Here is a 13,764-nt window from a genome sequence, read left to right on the forward strand (position 1 = left end):
CTGCATTGCCACTCCACATTGGCCCCAGGGCAAGTAGCACTGCAGGACTGGCACACTGTTAAAGGGCATGAGGTTGAAACACTGTAGGGATGTCACAGGGCAAGGGTAAGAGCATAGAGGGTAGACTTGGCATGTCTGAGTCTGAAATCTCACACTATTCCCTATCAAAGATCCTGGTCAAAAGTAAATAAGGAATAGGTTGGTGATTGCCCCTTCTCTAGTATGAGAATCCGCTGTGCCATGAACCTATTGTACTCTGTCCATTAGGAAAGCGTAACAGTGGTCCGCTTTTGGGTGTGCTCTCACTATTCAATGCCCACGTCGGAGAGAAGCCCAGCAAACGACGGTGGTGAGAAGCAGGCGTGTGTAGACTTGTGCGAAATAATGCAAGTGGGATAGAGTGCAATAGAGAGAGAGAGATGCAGAGTGCTGGGCGAATGAAAAAAAGACACGTTTTTTTTTTCCTTTGTCACCTGCCCGAGCAGTCAGTCATAAATAATACCCTGAGCAGCACAGCACATACCAGATGAACGTATAGTTTTATCGCACACAGCAAAGCCTGTGCTGTCTTGGTTAAAACATGATATTGAACTGGCGTTCAATATGCAATCAAGAGTGGGTTCTTATACCGGTCCCATATTACAAAATGGCCAAAATGGAGCACAGAACACAATCCTCCTAAAATAACACCAAGGCCCTTTGGCATCAAAATTGTGAACAAGCCACTCTGGTGGGGGAGGGGAACACTGCAGTACTCCCTGCTCTTTTAAAGCCAGGGGGGGGGGGCTTTATAAGCAGGTGCAAACTGTAATATACAGTTACAAGGCTGGTTGGTTTATATGTCCACATACAGTAGATGGCTGTGCTCCCTGTTCTGGCTGCGGCTCTTTTTAAAGGCAGCCGTAGGGGGTTCTGACGGATGGCCCATGTCAACAGGACGCGGGACATATTTACACAGGGGCGGGGGCTCGGCGAAATGGATCTTAATGCTCCTCTTTGCTGAGCCATCTCTTTGAGAAATGAACGGGCGCAGCCTTAGCTGACCTTGCATCTTTTGACCGTCGCTCTCCCCTCTCTCTCTCACTTCTGCTTTTTCCCTTTTCCCGCGGGGGCAACAATTTGCCGCACTTTACAAGCCAGGCTTTTAACCAATGGCTTCCTTGACTCACTTTGAGGTGTCTTTAATGCCAAAGCCATATGTTAGGTTTAGCCCCGGTGTCAGTCAAGAAAGTGTTTGCAAGGGGGAGAGATGGATGGGCTGCTTTGGTTCTGTCGATACAGCAGTTTTTGTGTGTGTGTGTGTGTGTGTGTGTTTGTGTGTGTGTGTGTTTGTGTGTGTGTGTGTGTGCCATATGTGTACTGAGTGCTGATAAGAGTTAAAAGCTGTGAACAACTTAACACTTAACAGCAAAGGCTGCGTGTGTAGGATAGACCATGATAGTTGAATCTTGATATTTGCAATAGCTGGTGACTGTCATGAATCCGTGCATTATATGCAAGTGCAAGAAATGCATTTGAATCTGAACTGTTGAACTGGCAGCACATTTAAACAGATTGAACATTTATCTAATGTGCACTCATGAGGAGTCCGGACTGTCTATTCCAATTTCACAGCGGACTGTCAGAACAGGTCACCAGATATTGATACTGTCGGTCACTGTTGTAACTTGTAGTATGGATGAGCTGAGCTTTGCTCCCAGGGTTACAGTTCAATATTGATCTGTTACACATAGTCTCCCCCACAGTATTTATCTGAATCACTGAAATGTTGATGGGGAAATGAAGTCTTAGTTGTCTGACATCCTCACCAGCCAAGTTTTTACAGTATTTTCTGGCACACAAATGCTCCCTATAAAGTGACGTGAATTTACAAAATCAACCAGTTTTTACAACCCATTTGTTTCGATTTCCAACACAACTTACCGTAACACATCTCAATATGAAGAACAACATATCAAATTGTGGACTTTTTGTTTCTCTCCACAGGTGACCATAGGTAAGCTGTACCTGACCCAGAAGACTATCGTTGAGGGGTAGGGGTCAAAGAGGAGCCTCTGATGGGCATTGGGGCAGTAATGGACTGCCTTAAAACGATAGGAAACGATGTCTAAGAGACCATAGCAGACGGAGCACTGAACCTCAGCCTAACTTCACTTTCCACACAGAAGCTTAATTTCCCGCAACCTTTGGATGGATATGGGGGAAAGCATTGTGGGAGGCAACTAGGTTCAAAGTATAATACAGATCTACGAGGTGGGAATAGGGAAGTGATGAGGGGTTGGTTGATTTCGGACTGGGCAACTGTTCTGCGTCGATTACATAACTATTGTTCTTGGTCACTATATACCCTCTCTTCACCATAGTATATTTCGCTTTTCACATTTTCTTTTGTGAGCCGTAACAGTGCAACAGTGAGCGTACAGACAGCCTTGATTTCTTTGTTATATTTTTGCCAGTCTTTTAATTGTGTATTGTATGTATGATTTGTCGTCATGTAAGACGGTGTATAAATGGATTAAAGATATGCATATCTGAATTGAATTACTGTCTCTCTATTCTTCAGTCATGACTCAGTCCGTAGAGCATGGCACTTGCAACACCTTTACATAAAAGCAACTGTTAAATGGCATATATTATTATTCTACCATAAGTGTTATAATGCATTAAATCTGCATCACAACACATTATACCAGCAGAATAATAATATGCAATGGCCAATAATAATGGAAATGGATGATATTGTCTATTTGAAATCCGGGTTGGGTAAGAGGGTGAATGTATCCCACAAGGCCACCTGTTCTAAAAAAAAAAAATTGCCACTTTTGTTTGTTTTGAATGAGCAGTGGCCTAGTACTCGATCGAGACGGGTGTAAAGATCATATTACTCAACAAATAAGAGTCAAAGTTGAAAGCTCCCCCAGAGGTCCCTCTCTAAATATATTTTCTGCTTCTGATCAGCGTTTTAGGGTGATCAACAAAGGCCGATTTGAAATACATGAACATCAAGGGGAGGAGATCTGAGTTCAAATACTGTTTGAAATACTTTATACTTTATCCAATAGAACAGTCCCAAATGGCAAGCCTCAAACATCTAGTACTCCATGCAGGCTAGCGCGAACACTCAAAAGTATTTGAAAGATTTGAAATAGTATTTAAACCCAGGAGGCATCACTGTAAAAGAACTGGGACTGATGGCATTTGAATAATATGAAAGGATACTTGATAAGGACAGTATATAATCATTTTCAATATGTCATGTACTGTTGGAAAAAAAAAGAGGATTCTGCATTTGAAAATGTGGTCTATTTTATTGGTTGATATTCAATAGCCCAGTTGATGACATGTACAGTGCATGAATCCCAAGGTTAATGTCACCATATCATGTTACTGTTACATCAACATACATGCATTTACCATTTAAGATTGGATTAGCATTTTCACATTGTCTATAGTCTATTTTTACATTCAGTTCAGTAGCCCCAAGAATCTGAGACCGACTGAACAGTTACATGAACGAGTACACGCTCCATCAGCATGGATGTTGTCCGGACGCCAGACCTGGGTGCTAAAACTATTCTAAATGATTTCAAATAGTATTTGAACCCAGGCCTGTGTGGATCTTGCCCGGTGAGATCACTGCAGAGCTGAAGCCTAGAAACTAAGAATTCTCTATTGACAGAGTAAACAGCTCCACGTGATTCGCTGATTTGTCTCTTGAACTTTGGTCAGGGGACAGGTATGGGACAACAACCTGACAGCCACCATGTAGTATTTTATTAAAGGGTACATGACAGGCCAAACAAGGAAGCAACATCACTGGCATCAGTCGTGTGCTGCTCACATACCCATCAACAGTATTACAAACGCCCTCTGAATGTTCTGATTGTAGAGAAAGCAGTGGAGGAGTTTTGATAAGGTGATATACAGATCCTATATAATTGTATGGATGTCATAATGTCAACAGATATGTTTTACATTAAACAACTGTATTACAGAATATTGTAATGGGCCTATTGTATGACTTTATAGCTACGTAGATGTGTAATGTATGCTTTGTAATATACAGTTGTTGATAACTATTAGGACCCCCAAACATAACATGTAGAATATATAGAATGCAGTCATAGCTGTAATTGGGACAGAAATGCTGTTAACAACACTGGGAAACCAATGCTCTACAGAGCAGTAAACACGTTTTGTGCATCATGTTCCATGGACTTGCTGCATCAGACCATTTGATCAAGCTGTTCACTGAGTAGCCACGCACACTAATATGACAGACAGATTGCTCGTTAATCATTCCTCTGTGCCCAGGGGAGTATAAACAAGAAATCATATATTTCATGGCAGAGAACTCTTTGACAGATGTTGCTTCCCATGATGGCATTATGACTTGGATAAATCACACATGTTCATACTCTGCATTATTCTGGGCTCTGAATCAAAGGCAATGTCTGAAATGGTACACTATTCCCTTTTAAAGTATACTACTTTTGACCAGCCCTTCCCTTTAGTCAAAAGTAGTGCTATCTATAGGAAATAGGGTGCCACAAGTTTGAGCAAAATCGTGAAAATGAATAACACAACACAATTCCTATTAATGACTGAACTGAATCCACAACTCAGCACAGTAAGGTAGCTCTCCTGATTTGATGACATTATAGGCAAATGTGATGTAGAACAGGTGAAGTCCTCTTGGATATGAGATGTACTGTGTATCATGTATCTTAAGATGCCTAATTTAATGTATTTTTGTATGGTCCCGTGTCTGTGTAGTCTCGGGTCTGTGTAGACCCCATTGGCAGTGTAGCTGAGAAATGTTCATCAGTCCATCCATGGGTCCTGATTTGTTGACTTCCTCATTTCAGAAAATGAGATCTAACTGCAAATGAGTCCAACGACTATTATTGTAAATTCTTGTGTCATTAAATGTCATTCTAGAACAGAAGACACAATTGGACAGAGGAAAACTTGGCAACTCCATGTTTTACTTTAAAGAAGGATGGTACAGTCGGCCTAACAACATAACAATTATGATGAACTCATGAACACCTTGATAACAAAACGGTGGTCTCGGAGAGCAAGAAGAAAATACATTCACTTCACTGAAAAGTATATATCAATCCACGTGATGGAGAACAACTTCATAAGAGACCTGGTTGAGCGACACCATCTTTACGCACGTGCGTAACGGCGAATTTCAGGTGGCATGGAATGCTGCGCTCTCGTAGGTCGGCATACCTGCACAGTGATACTTCAAGGTATAGTTTTGTCCATGGTTGTTATCCCAAAACTCGCCCTGGTCATTCCTGGTGTACACGGCGAAGTGCACAGAGGAAGATGGGTCTAGGAATGGAGGCGTGTACATGGTAAATGTGTAGCGCTCACCGACTGTATTCTCATCGAAAGACATGGGTATCGCCTGCGCGTTCACGAAAGAGAGCCACTCGTTGAATGTGTACCTCACACCAACTTCCCTCTTGCAACAGTTTTGTGTATTCGTCCGAATCTGCCCACGGATGTCAAACTGAGTGATGGTCACCTTCTCCAGGTGGACGTGCCGCTGCAATACCTTGGTTTCAAAATCATCAGCCTCAACTGGCATCTTGAAAGTTGGGATGAGACGGTTCGTGGTCAAGGTAGATTTAAAGTTTACGCACAGGTCCCCGATTGTATACTCTCGGTCCTGTGGTTGAGGGAGAAAGCTCTGCAATCTCGACAAAACCTTGGAAGGGATTTTCGGGTCTTCTGCTGTGCTGAAGTGCTTCACGCTTGCTAAATCTAGCCCCATGGAGTCTGCGAACTTCACCCGTTTTCGGCCGTTATTGGCTATTTCTTCAAAAAGCATAGCCTGCTCCGGATATGCGGGCAGAGATTTCGCCCTTCGCCTGTCTTTCTTATACATTTCTGGTGGTTCGATTAAGCCATCTTCCAAGTCCTCGTCACCATTCTCCGTTGGCTCATCTTCACTCCCTGATAGCATGGTTCCCCCTGAATTTGGAGAACACTGCTTGGAATCACGCAGGAGGGCTGAATCGGACATATCGGCAATGCGTGCGTTATGGGTATGCACCGGAACAGTTCCGGGAGTTTAGATTCTCGATGGAATTTTTCACTTAAGAGTGATACGCCCACTTAAAAGCTCATCATACAACTAACTGCCTATTGCTGTATTCAGCGTCATTGTAACACGTCATTGCAACGTAGGCCTAATTCAAGTTTACAAACAACAGCTCACCTGCCCAGCGCGCAGGAGCGCGTTATTAGGCTACAAAGTCACCGAATTATTCATTATCAATAAGTAATTTTCAATATTCACTATAAACAAATTACTGTTTTATGCCAACATCTAGGATACATATAATTTGGTGAATAAAATACACCTAAATTGGCGACACTCAAACTCTTTCAAATAACCTTGCATACCTTTTTGTTAACATTTCATTTTAAGGGGGCCTTATTACAGTGTAAAAAAACATAATTAATTACACTAGCAAGTATTGTAATTAACTAAAATAATGCATAGTTACACTGTATTAACAATATGTAACTGGTAGTAATTGTAGTCTGTAAGTACAATGATTGCTTATTACAGTGCTTGTTACAAATGTAAACATGTTATCCGATAGTATCCAGATGCACCATATTTCAGCCTGCACAAACCACGTGATACGTGTAAATCAGTTGAAAACCAACCACCTCATTGACACAACTATGCAATAGGCCCCATGGCAAAAACAGGTTCACAACGAATCCCGGTTTCATCTGTACCAGGCAGATGGAAGACAGCTGTATGGCATCGTGTGGTAGTGCGGTTTGCTGATGTCAATGTTTTGAACAGAGTGCCCCATGTTGGCAGCGGGGTCATGGTATGGTCAGTCTTAACCTACGGACAATGAACACAATTACTTTTTATCGATGGCAATTTGAATGCACAGAGATACCATGACGAGATCCTGAGGCCCATTGTCATGCCATTAATCCGCCGCCATCACCTCATGTTTCAACATGATAATGCATGTCGCAAGGATCTGTACACAATTCATGGAAGCTGAAAATGTCTGAGTTCTTCCATGGCCTGTGTACTCACCAGACATGTCAACTATTGAGCATGTTTGTTATGCTCTGGAACAACGTGTACGACAGTGTTTTTCAGTTCCTGCCTATATCCAGCAACTTTGCACAGCCATTGAAGAGGAGAGGGACCACATTCCACAGCCTGATCAACTCTATGTGAAGAAGGTGTGTCACGCTGCATGAGGCAAAAGTGTGGTCGCACCAGATACTGACTGGTTTTCTGACACACACCTCTTCCTTTTTTAAATGTATCTGTGACCAACAGGCATATTTTTTATTCCCAGTCATGTGAAATCCAGATTAGGGCATAATGAATTTATTTCAATTGACTGATTTCGTTATTTCAACTGTAGCTTAGTATAATCTTTGAAATTGTTGCATGTTGCGTTTATATTTTTGATCAGTGTAGCTAGCTACCTGAAGCTGGCAAATAGGCTATGGTCTCTACTCGCTAGCTAACGTTAGCTGGGCCATATGGTCTTATCTTCCCTGAACCTATTTCTCAGGCTATCCATGCCCAAAGGGTATTACATGAGACACTCAGCATGTTAACTAGCTAGCAGGCTACTTGTGTCAACACAAGCACTATTAGTGGTAGATGGATAACACAACAACTAGTTAGGCATAGCTAGCTATATGCCTAAACTATAGAAATCACAATGATGATACCATACATTCTTTTTCTCTACCACAGATTCCCACAAGTTCTCAGAGTCCAGGAAGGGAAAATGCTTACAAGAAACATTTGAAGACAGAGACACAGTTGTCGATTTCCATTGTCACTTGTATTGTTTAAAAGGGAAGAAAAATACAATCCCATTTAGCCAGCTATCTAGGCTACTCACCATGCTATAGGCTACACTCATGCTGCCAAACATATCCTTGTAAAACTGACTATCCTGCCGATCCTTGACTTCGGCGATGTCATTTACAAAATTGCCCCCAACACTCTACTCAGCAAATTGGATGTAGTCTATCACAGTGCCATCCGTTTTGTCACCAAAGCCCCATATACTACCCACCATTGTGACATGTATGCTTGTTGGCTGGTCCTTGCTACATATTCATCGCCAAACCCACTGGCTCCAGGTAATCTATAAGTCTTTGCTAGGTAAAGCTCCGCCATATCTCAGCTCACTGGTCACCATAGCAACACCCACCTGTAGCACGCGCTCCAGCAGGTATATTTCACTGGTCATCCCCAAAGCAAACACCTCTTTTGGCCTTTCCTTCCAGTTCTCTGCTGCCAATGACTGGGACAAATTGCAAAAATCACTGAATTTAGAGACTTTTATCTCCCTCACTAACTTCAAGCATCAGCTGTCAGAGCAGCTTACCGATCGCTGCAGCTGTACACAGCCCATCTGTAAATAGCCCATCCAACCAACTACCTACCTCATCCCCATATATATTTTTGTTGTTGTAATTTTTTCCTGCTCTTTTGCACACCAGTATTTATACCCGTATTTATACTTACACATCTGCACATCTATCACTCCAGTGTTAATTGCTAAATTGTAATTACTTCGCCACTATGGCCTATTTATTGCCTTACCTCCTTACTTAATTTGCACATATTGTATACAGATGTTCTATTGTGTTATTGACTGTTTGTTTGTTTATCCCATGTGTAACTCTGTGTTGTTGTTTTTGTCACACTGCTTTGCTTTATCTTAGCCAGGTCACAGTTGTAAATGAGAACTTGTTCTCAACTGGCCTACCTGGTTAAATAAAGGTGAAAAAAATAAAAATAAAACAAGTATTCAGACCCCTTGACTTTTTCCACTTTGTTACATTACAGCCTTATTCTAAAACGGATTAAATAGATTTTTCGACACATCAATCTACACACAATACCCCATAATGACAAAGAAAAAACTGTTTTTTATACATTTTTGCAAATGTATAAAAATATTCAACTGAAATATGACATTTACATAAATATTCAGACCCTTTACTCAGTACTTTGTTGAAGCGCCTTTTGCAGCGATTACAGCCTCGAGTCTTCTGGGGTATGACGATACAAGCTTGGCACACCTGTATTTTGGGAGTTTCTCCCATTCTCTCTGCAGATCCTCTCAAGCTGTCAGGTTGGAAGAGGAGCATCGCTGCACAGCTATCAAGTCCGGGCTCTGGCTGGGCCACTCAAGGACATTCAGAGACTTGTCCCGGGGTCACTCCTACGGTGTCTAGGCTGTGTACTTAGGATAGTTGTCCAGTTGAAAGGTGAACCTTCACCCCAGTCTGAGGTCCTGAGCAATGTGGAGCAGATTTTCATCAAGGATCTCTCTGTACAATGCTCCGTTCATTTTTCCCTCTATTCTGACTAGTCTTCCAGTCCCTGCCGCTGAAAAAGATGATACTGCCTCCACCATGCTTCACTGTATGGATGGTGCCAGGTTTCCTCCAGATGTGACACTTGGCATTCAGGCCAAAGAGTTCCATCTTGATTTCATCAGACCAGAGAATATTGTTTCTCATGACTTGAGAGTCTTTAGGTGCCTTTTGGCAAACTGCACGCGGGCTGTCATGTGCTTTTTACTAAGGAGTGGCTTCCGTCTGGCCACTCTACTGTAAAGGCCTGATTGGTGGAGTGCTGCAGAGATGGTTGTCCTTCTGGAAGATTCTGCCATCTCCACAGAGGAACTCTGGAGCCATGTCAGAGTGACCATTGGGTTCTTGGTCACCTCCCTGACCAAGGCCCTTCTCCCCCAATTGCTCAGCCAACTCCAGGAAGGGTGGTTCCAAACTTCTCCCATTTAAGAATAATGGAAACCACTGTGTTCTTGGGGACCTTCAATACTGCAGAAATGTTTTGCTACCCTTCCCCAGATCTGTGCCTCGACACAATCCTGTCTCGTAGATCTACGGACAATTCCCTTCACCTCATGACTTGGTTTTTGCTCTGACATGTACTGTCAAATGTGGGACTTTATACAGACGGGTGTGTGCCTTTCCAAATCATGTCCAATCAATTGAATTTACCACAGGTGGACTCCAATCAAGTTGTAGAAACATCTCAAGGATGATCAATGCAAACATGATGCACCTGAGCTCAATTTCGAGTCTCATGGCAAAGGGTCTGAATATTTATGTGAATAAGATATTTCTGTTTTTATTTTGAATAAATTAGCAAACATTTCTAAAAACCTTTGTCATTATGGGGTATTGTGCGCAGATTGATGAGGAAACACAATTATTTAACCCATTTCAGAACGCTGTAATGTAACAAAGTGTGGAAAAAGTCAAGGGGTCTGAATAGTTTCCGAATGCACTGTATCTTTGCTTAATCTAATTAATCAAATTATGAATCTAACAATAAAAATCCTTATTATTCTGTAAGAAATGTAAGGTCTGTTTACATGTGGCAATAAAGTTGACTTAAAGTAGAAGCTTGTCTTTTGTTTGTAGGTATTTTCACTTGGTAATGAGTAATAAGTAATTATATATAGAAATTGCTCAGGTTACACTTCACTCTAAATAGCTAAATCCTGTTTAAGAACTAGTGACAACCTTGTACTTATGTAGATATTACAGATATGTACTCTGTGGTGTATTAGTGTGTTTTTCCCCACTTGGATGGCGCTTTCAGAAGCTGACGATGAGATTGTCAGAATGGGTAAAGTACTTGGTAGGTACACAATAATCACAAGTAAGTACACCTCAAGCAGTGGAGGCTCCTCAGAAAAGGACCATCCTCCTCAGTGAATTTCATAAAAACAAAAATAGTAAAACATTTAAAAAGTTATCCTCTTGAGGTAAAAATAGATTAAATATTGGCGACACTCATGTCACCAAATAATTGATTAAAACACTTTTATTTGCAATGAAGGTCTACAGTAGCCTCAGCAACACTCAGTAGGGTAGCACCATGGTGTAGCCGAAGGAAAGCTACTTTCTGTCCTCTGGGTACATTAACTTCAATACAAACCTAGGAGGCTCATGGTTCTCACCCCCGTCCATAGACTTACACAGTAATTAATACAACTTCCGGAGGATGTCCTCCAACCTATCAGAGTTTTTGCAGCATGAACTGACATGTTGTCCAACCAATCAAAAGATCAGAGAATAAAGCTACAGCTAGCTAGCACTGCACTGCATAAAATGTGGTGAGTAGTTGTCTCAGAGAAAGACAATAGTTGAACAGTTTTGAAACAATACATTTCTTCCAAAATTAAGGAGTAGCAAAAGAGAGAGAGTTAGCTATATTTGGTTGTATTTTTTATAAACTTTCACTTAGCTATTGAATGCAGCTATAGTTAGCTAGTTTAGCCTAAACAGCTGATGTGACAGCTGATGTGTTGTGCACTGAAGTCCACAAGCGAAGGGAAAAGGTGAGAGGCGGAGAGCACATATAGTTGCGAGAAGGAATTACAGTGGGGCAAAAAAGTCTTTAGTCAGCCACCAATTGTGCAAGTTCTCCCACTTAAAAAGATGAGAGAGGCCTGTAATTTTCATCATAGGTACACTTCCACTATGACAGACAAAATGAGTTAAAAAAATTAAGAGGCTCCTCTGTCCTCCACTCGTTACCTGTATTAATGGCACTTGTTTGAACTTGTTATCAGTATAAAAGACACCTGTCCACAACCTCAAACAGTCACACTCCAAACTCCACTATGGCCAAGACCAAAGAGCTGTCAAAGGACACCAGAAAGAAAATTGTAGACCTGCACCAGGCTGGGAAGACTGAATCTGCAATAGGTATGCAGCTTGGTTTGAAGAAATCAACCGTGGGAGCAATTATTAGGAAATGGAAGACATACAAGACCACTGATAATCTCCCTCGATCTGGGGCTCCACGCAAGATCTCACCCCGTGGGGTCAAAATGATCACAAGAACGGTGAGCAAAAAATCCCAGAACCACACGTGGGGACCTAGTGAATGACCTGCAGAGAGTTGGGACCAAAGTAACAAAGCCTACCATCAGTAACACACTACGCCGCCAGGGACTCAAATCCTGCAGTGCCAGACGTGTCCCCCTGCTTAAGCCAGTACATGTCCAGGCCCGTCTGAAGTTTGCTAGAGAGCATTTGGATGATCCAGAAGAAGATTGGGAGAATGTCATATGGTCAGATGAAACCAAAATATAATTTTTTGGTAAAAACTCAACTTGTCGTGTTTGGAGGACAAAGAATGCTGAGTTGCATCCAATGAACACCATACCTACTGTGAAGCATGGGGGTGGAAACATCATGCTTTGGGGCTGTTTTTCTGCAAAGGGACCAGGACGACTGATCCGTGTAAAGGAATGAATGAATGGGGCCATGTATCGTGAGATTTTGAGTGAAAACCGCCTTTCATCAGCAAGGGCATTGAAGATGAAACGTGGCTGGGTCTTTCAGCATGACAATGATCCCAAACACACCGCCCGGGCAATGAAGGATTGGCTTCGTAAGAAGCATTTCAAGGTCCTGGAGTGGCCTAGCCAGTCTCCAGATCTCAACCCCATAGAAAATCTTTGGAGGGAGTTGAAAGTCCATGTTGCCCAGCAACAGCCCCAAAACATCACTGCTCTAGAGGAGATCTGCATGGAGGAATGGGCCAAAATACCAGCAACAGTGTGTGAAAACCTTGTGAAAACTTACAGAAAATGTTTGACCTCTGTCATTGCCAACAAAGGGTATATAACAAATTATTGAGATAAACTTTTGTTATTGACCAAATACTTATTTTCCACCATAATTTGAAAATAAATTCATTAAAAATCCTACAATGTGATTTTCTGGATTTCTTTTCTCATTTTGTCTGTCATAGTTGAAGTGTACCTATGATGAAAATTACAGGCCTCTCTCATATTTTTAAGTGGGAGAACTTGCACAATTGGTGGCTGACTAAATACTTTTTTGCCCCACTATATATATATACAACGAGCAAAGTGATCACACTGTTTTTATGTGGCTGCTATGAAAGTGACCTGTTTGCTTGTGATCAGGGGTGTATTAATTCCACCAATTCTGTTGAAAAATGTTTCTTAAACAGAAGCAAACGGAACGAAACAGGGATAATCTTACATGAATCTGTCTGGGGATCCAATTAGCGCCTATTGAGCCTCCAATCTTTGCAATCTCGGATACCCAGCCCATCTGTCCACCAGAGTGAATCAGATGCAGCTTAGAATAAACAAAAATTGGTGAATTTAGTGGAAATGTCCCCATTTGTAACAAGAACACCTCTGTAATTACAGACTGCAACCAGTTACCTGTCGTTATTAGAGTGTGAATATGAGTTATTACAGTTAACTACAATACTTGTTAGTGTAATTACATATGTAATTACACTGTAATAAGTACCCCTTAAAATTAAGTGTTACCAATTGTTTTTACTCTGATAAAAGATCATGGCTGTTATTTAAGCCAACAAAACAACACAATTGCATAAGTGATAGCCTACTTTAGTTCCAGTTGCGTCACAGTAGACAAAACCGCTAACAAAATCAATAGAGGTCAGCTGCACGCACATCATACCTACGACATTTGGTTAACTTTTTGTTAGATTTCCTCACCATATTTGTTCAAGCAAGTGGGGATATCTGTTAACATCAACGGCATCTAGTACGTACTGTTATTTTGTGGAATATTTTGTGTCTCTGTGTAGATTATATCAAGTGCTTCAATGTTTGCCAGTACTTAGGTTAATGTTTCATCCAGAATATGAAAGTGAAAAGTTGTACCTCTCTCTCTCTC

General features: G+C 41.6%; 1 protein-coding gene across 1 annotated transcript; it reads right to left on the minus strand.

Moving 5' to 3' along the window:
- Positions 1-4,968: 4,968 nt before the first annotated feature.
- On the minus strand, positions 4,969-6,118 carry ppp1r3g (protein phosphatase 1 regulatory subunit 3G). Its single transcript, XM_029661568.2, has one exon. The coding sequence runs from the start codon at positions 6,041-6,043 to the stop codon at positions 5,201-5,203; it is 843 nt and encodes a 280-aa protein (XP_029517428.2). The 5' UTR covers positions 6,044-6,118; the 3' UTR covers positions 4,969-5,200.
- Positions 6,119-13,764: the final 7,646 nt, after the last annotated feature.

The sequence above is a fragment of the Oncorhynchus nerka genome, linkage group LG6, assembly GCF_034236695.1.
Source record: "Oncorhynchus nerka isolate Pitt River linkage group LG6, Oner_Uvic_2.0, whole genome shotgun sequence".
In the NCBI taxonomy this organism is placed as follows: Eukaryota; Metazoa; Chordata; class Actinopteri; order Salmoniformes; family Salmonidae; genus Oncorhynchus; species Oncorhynchus nerka.

Bases quoted from the DNA above. Each gene is read 5' to 3' on its own strand.
- ppp1r3g (XM_029661568.2), bottom strand. From the start codon at position 6,043: ATGTCCGATTCAGCCCTCCTGCGTGATTCCAAGCAGTGTTCTCCAAAT.